The 5970-nt window shown below is 44.0% G+C and overlaps 1 protein-coding gene across 1 annotated transcript; it reads right to left on the bottom strand.

Moving 5' to 3' along the window:
- Window positions 1–808: 808 nt before the first annotated feature.
- Window positions 809–1444, bottom strand: LOC146665438 (nesprin-2-like). Its single transcript, XM_085411147.1, has one exon. It carries the CDS (start codon window positions 1442–1444, stop codon window positions 812–814), a length of 633 nt encoding a protein of 210 aa, XP_085267273.1. The 3' UTR covers window positions 809–811.
- Between the last annotated feature and the right edge of the window lie 4526 nt (window positions 1445–5970).

Below are 5970 nucleotides of genomic sequence, written 5' to 3'. Positions count from 1 at the left end.
TTCCTTTTATGTCCTTTCCTTGTTTCCTGCTTGGTTTTTTACGTGACTTTGTTTCTTTTTCTTTGTGTTTTAGGGGACCCCCCTGGGGTTAGGGGGGTTAGGGTTAGGGTGTGGGAAAGAGCAGGCCCGGCTATGCCGGAAGGGTTAGGGGTTAAGTAAGGAACAGGCCACCAGCAAGCTGGTAGCCTGGCGTGCACGGGCCATCGATGGGGCTGGGTGGTGGTGTCCCTGCCCTGGTTCAAAAAATTACCCATATCTTGGGTTCAGTGCACTTTATTGGGCCTTCGCGACGTTTCGGCGTAGTTTCGCCTTCCTCAGGCTGGCCCAATATGTTTCTGTCTGTTTGTTCTCTGTGTGCCTCTCTTGGCTTTTATACTTGTGTTGTCTCCTCCCACTTTTAGGTTTTCTGTTTGTGTTTTTTTCAAAATTTCTTTCTTAGTTTCTCACTTGTTCTTTCTTAGTTTCACACTTGTTTTTTCTTTTCTCTCTTTCTCTTACTTGTTTTTCTGTTTCTCTTATTTGTTTTTCCTCTTCTCTTATTTGTTTTTCTGTTTCTCTTATTTGTTTTTCTTCCCCTCTTATTTGTTTTTCTGTTTAGGGTTAGGGGTTAGGGTTAGGGATAGGGTTGAAACAGGCCAACAATGGACCTGACGGGCACTGTCCATCAATGGGGGCCGAGGGTTCTTGCCGGGAGGTGGAGACCCTGCCCGGCGTTTCCAAAAATTACCCATGTCTTGGGTTGAGTTTTCAATGAGCCGTCGCAGCAAAGTGGCCACAAATGGCCAGTATAGAGCCCTGAGGGATATTACAATCAAGTGGGCGGTGGGCCGTTGGGGTAATGCAACATGGGGTAGAAGGACCGGGCGAAGTTATTGGTAAGGGTGCAGCTGGAGTCACTTTCCGACATTGGAATCAGGCAGGGCAGGAGCAGGAGGAGCAGCAGCAGGAGCTGAAGAGGGAAGGCGGCACGCAGGGCCCGGTAGAAGAAGGATCGAGGGGGAGACGATTCCCGCTTCTCTCTTTGAGTGGAGGAGCCTTTCTTTGAATTTGCAGCCTCCTGAGAAACACTTTGACACTGGGCGGCTGTAGCAGATTCACAGTCCAGACGTTGCCGCAGGTTGCTGAGGTCGCCGTCCACCTGCTTCAGGAGCAGCTTCAGCTTGCTCCCCGTCACGTGGAGTTTCTCCCGGGCCTCGTTGCTCTCCTCTGTGCCGTCTTCAGGCTGGAGCTGAGACCACAGAGTCTGAAGGGAGGCCTGATGAGCCTGCCTGTCCTGCAGCTCCTTTTGCAGAGCAGTGAGGGTGTTGCTGTGCTGTTGCAGCGCTGTGAGAGTCGTGTCTGGGTGGCCGATGTCCACTGCGTAGCATCTGCTCTCTGCGTGAGAGTGGAGGCTTTCATGAAAGTCCTGCTGCATCTTGTAGCTGTGTCGTCTTAAATTGGTCATGACGTTTCGGCTGTATTGTGCCTTAGGGGGTTAGGGTTAGGTGTTGAGGTAAGACCAGGCCCGGCTATTGCCGGAGCCTGAGGTGCACGGTCCATCAATGGGATTGGGAACGGTGCCCCCTATTCAAAAAATTACCCTTAGCGGGTGTAGTGCACTGCCGTTGGGCCATCGCGACGTTTTGGCTGGGTATAGCCTTCCTCAGGCTGGCCCAACGTCTCTCTGTTCTTTTCTGTTTCTGTCTTTCTGTTGCCACTCAGGGCCTTTTATACTGGGCTGTCTCCGCCCCTTTTTTTTCAGACATTTCTTTTTTCTAATTCTTTACTTTGTCTTTTCTGTTTCTCAGTTTTTACGTGACTCTCCCTTTTTCTATCTTTCTCTGTGTTTCGTCTTTCAACTTTACCCCTTGTTCATTTGTTTTTTTCTCTATGTTTTTTTCTTTCTTTTACATGGCACCCCCTGCATTTTAGACATCCCGTCCTGTGTTCTTATGTTCTCTTTAATGGCACCCCCTTCCTTTATATCCTTTCCAGTTTTTCTTGTTTGTGTCACTTGTTCCTTCTTGTCTTTTACGTGACTTTCTTATTCATTATCTTGTGTCTTTTACGTGACTTCCTTATTCTCTTTAAGTGTTCTTATCTTTCTTTGTGTTCTTTACGTGACTTTCTTTTTCTTTGTTTGTGTCACTTGTTCCCTCTTTGTTTGTCTTAACTTTCTTTATGTCTTTAATGTGACTTTCTTCTCCATCTTTTTAATTTTTTTTAATTTTTTTCTAAGTTTTATAGGGTTCCCTTAGGTGAGGGTTAGGAGGGGGGAGGAGGGGAGGGGGGTCAAAGGGGTTAGGGTTAGGAAAAGTTGGTGGGTGGGGGGATTCCCATTGTTAGGGAGAGAGTTATTTGGGCAGGGGCACCACCAATCCCATGAGGCACAGGCTGGTTAGGTGTTGAGGTAAGACCAGGCCCGGCTATTGCCGGAGCCTGAGGTGCACGGTCCATCAATGGGATTGGGAACGGTGCCCCCTATTCAAAAAATTACCCTTAGCGGGTGTAGTGCACTGCCGTTGGGCCATCGCGACGTTTCGGCTGGGTATAGCCTTCCTCAGGCTGGCCCAACGTCTCTCTGTGTTCTTTTCTGTTTCTGTCTTTCTGTTGCCACTCAGGGCCTTTTATACTGGGCTGTCTCCGCCCCTTTTTTTTCAGACATTTCTTTTTTCTAATTCTTTTCTTTGTCTTTTCTGTTTCTCAGTTTTTACGTGACTCTCCCTTTTTCTATCTTTCTCTGTGTTTCGTCTTTCAACTTTACCCCTTGTTCATTTGTTTTTTTCTCTATGTTTTTTTCTTTCTTTTACATGGCACCCCCTGCATTTTAGACATCCCGTCCTGTGTTCTTATGTTCTCTTTAATGGCACCCCCTTCCTTTATATCCTTTCCAGTTTTTCTTGTTTGTGTCACTTGTTCCTTCTTGTCTTTTACGTGACTTTCTTATTCATTATCTTGTGTCTTTTACGTGACTTCCTTATTCTCTTTAATCAGTTCACAGGAAGGAAATGTACGCAGGTAAGTGAGCCTTCTAGGTGATCAAGCAGCAAGTCAGATCAGCATCTCTCTTCATCCAGGCCAAATACGTTTCTTTGGAAACAGAAACACAGATTCTCCTATCTTTTTTCAGGGCTGAGCTCCAGTGCTCAGAGCAGGGAAGTAGCTACAGCAGACAGGGTGAGAGAGCAGGTCATGCAGGTAACTCATTTTTACAGGTTTTCCAACAGGTTTTGTAAGAGAAATGAGGTACAGAATTAGAGTAACAAACAGCTTCAGCCGGAGATGACAACCTGGCAACAAGTGGTGGAGAACAGGTTTAAATACGGCCTTGATTGAAGATGAACGACAGGCGTGCCTCCCTGGGGTTTTCCTGAGACCACGCCCACAGCTGATAGACTAACAGACTGGTTAGTTTCCATTCATGCCAACATTCACACAGACAATGGAGAGAGGAGCTGGAGGAAAGAGAAACACAGGTACCCCACCTGGAGGACAAGGTGGGCCATGACACCATACACTCCCTCTCCAGTTGTATGCCTTCCTGCCCTACATGGCTGGTAGTTCTTGATATCAGGGTTATTGTGTTACATATCTAACATTTAAAAAAAGGAGTAAATAGACTGGTTTGTTTCAACTCTGCTTGAGCACTTAAAAGCACTTTATACAGCATGCCTCATTCACCCATTCATACAAGCACTTTTCTCTATGTGGTTAAATTAGGGTGACCATATTTTGACTCCCAAAAAAGAGGACACTTGACCCAGTCATAAAGAACTTTAATAACACTGTTTGTTTAAAGAAAACTTTAACATATTTAAACAATGACTTCTGTGTGCAGTTAACGAATGGTGAAATAAAAAAGGTCTTATAGGCTTTTACAAGTCAAGAAGTGCAAAAAAAGAGGACGGTTGGTCACCCTAGTTAAATAGCTTTTAAAAAACAAACAAACAAACAAACAAAAAAACCCTTTGGGCATGAAAAAGTGAGGTCACTCAGAAAACTTTGTACATTAGAAACTTTGCTTCATTTATGGAGTAACTGTTGGGTTTCTCCAATGTAGAGATCTGCACTGTACAGCATAGCTTGTGTTTGGGAGTTTTGTCGTTGGGACGAATTCGTTTTTGTCTGATGGTGTGACTGGTTTGAAGTGAACTGGGATGTCATGCTTGGAGAAAATTCTCCCGAGTTTCGCTGATAAACCTGCTACATGTTTTTCCATTAGTCTCAGCTACTGTGGTGAGGTCTTTGATGATATTCCACTGGGCCTTCCCTCTGATGCCCAGATTTCCTTCAGAAGACTTGCAGTGAAATCGGTGATAAATCACCTGCATTTCACCTCCATTAAATGCACCATCACACTACAGCCTCTTTCCTCTGCTTCAGCCTCCAGATTGGCATAGCACAGCTGCTTCGTTTTATGTGCTTCATAAAGGCGTCTTACCAAGGACCTGTGGGCTCAACAGTGTAGACGCGACAACAAGAGTTGGACCACATTACCAGGTCTGGGCACAGGTTAGTCATGGCAATGTCTGGTGGGAAAGCAGGTCTCTGATCTGAGATTACATTTTCTAATGGACTCGAGTTGAGAAGCATCATACAGAAAGTTGGCGACCTCTGCTCACTATGTAACTCAGAGACCGCTGACCCCACTCTGTGATTTTACGTGGCCCACCACTTCATGGTTGTTATTCCCACTCACATTCACTTTGCTATATTACCAATATTTAGTTGCAAGGAAATTTCACGACTGGACTTGCTGCACGGTAGCACAGTACTCCATTTCAGTTGAGCAGTGGAGATATGTGGTGAGGTAGAGTCTGTGGCTCTGCTGCAGAGCAGGGATGGTGCAGTGGGGCCAAGGGCAGTGTTACTCTATTTAGATTAGAAAACAGCATGCAACCCCACCAGCACTTTATCAATGTGGGTTAGTATTAGATATGCTTGTTTGTCCCCATTATCTATCCTGTAATTGGCATAATTCAAACCAAACTGTTGCTGGTGTCAGATGGGCTAGTTTGGACCAGGAATTGATAAGAATTTAGTGATTCCAGTTCCCTTATATCTCTTATCGATTCTCATTGGGTTCTCATTCGCTCCGCTTTGAGAATCACCACTGCCGTTAAGCAGGTCAAATACATCAAATACATTACATTTGTGCATGCTGCATGGTCAAATGTTTGTGGGTATGGTATTTCCCCTCATTGTTGTGTTTAGTGATGGGGTCGTTACTCAAAAAAAAGTAATGTTTTACACAGAACACTTTTCTTAAGATTAATGCAGTACGCTAAGCAGAATTGATAGGAAAGCAGACTAACAATGCCAAGTATCTTGCCCAAGAATATTTTGGCATGCAGACTGGAGCAGCCAGGAATTGAACTGCAACCCTTTTCATTTTTAGATGACCCCCTCAACCAACCCAGATGGAAGGGAAATGTTTTTCCATATCCTTACAGGTACCTGAAATCACAATATGTCCAGCTGTATGTAGAACCGTTTAAATGGCAGATTTACTGACTGACTTTAATTATTAAACATTCGCACATAAATAAGTGACGTCATATTCAGTACTTTTGACAGTTCACTCTTCGGCCGCTCCATCTTATTAGGGAAATTCCACATACATAAATGTAAATTTCAAAACTCAACCCCATCATTTAATTTGGTTTTGATTGAAATTGAATATTACTTAAACTCTCTTAAATTAACTTCCAATAAAAAAGGTTTATCATTGATTGAAGTTCATTCAGAAATGTTTAACGAATGAGCTGTCATAACTTTCAAGTACAAAGTTGTTATGAAGTCTGTCACATCCCCCCCCCCCCTTTTTTTTCTTTTTTTATCCTTTATTTATTTATCCTTCTTATTTCATTGTACTGTATATTGTTACTCTTATTTGCCTTGTATGTCTACTGTACAAACTGGACTGGAATGACTGACTGTTTGCTTTATAAGTTCAATAAAGTTTGGAGAAAAAAAACCCCTCTTCAGCCG

Source organism: Rhamphochromis longiceps, linkage group LG7 (assembly GCF_057381845.1).
Source record: "Rhamphochromis longiceps isolate RC_006_pf linkage group LG7, R_longiceps_female_GT1.1, whole genome shotgun sequence".
NCBI lineage: Eukaryota > Metazoa > Chordata > Actinopteri > Cichliformes > Cichlidae > Rhamphochromis > Rhamphochromis longiceps.
This window is presented reverse-complemented; position numbering and strand designations above follow the sequence as displayed.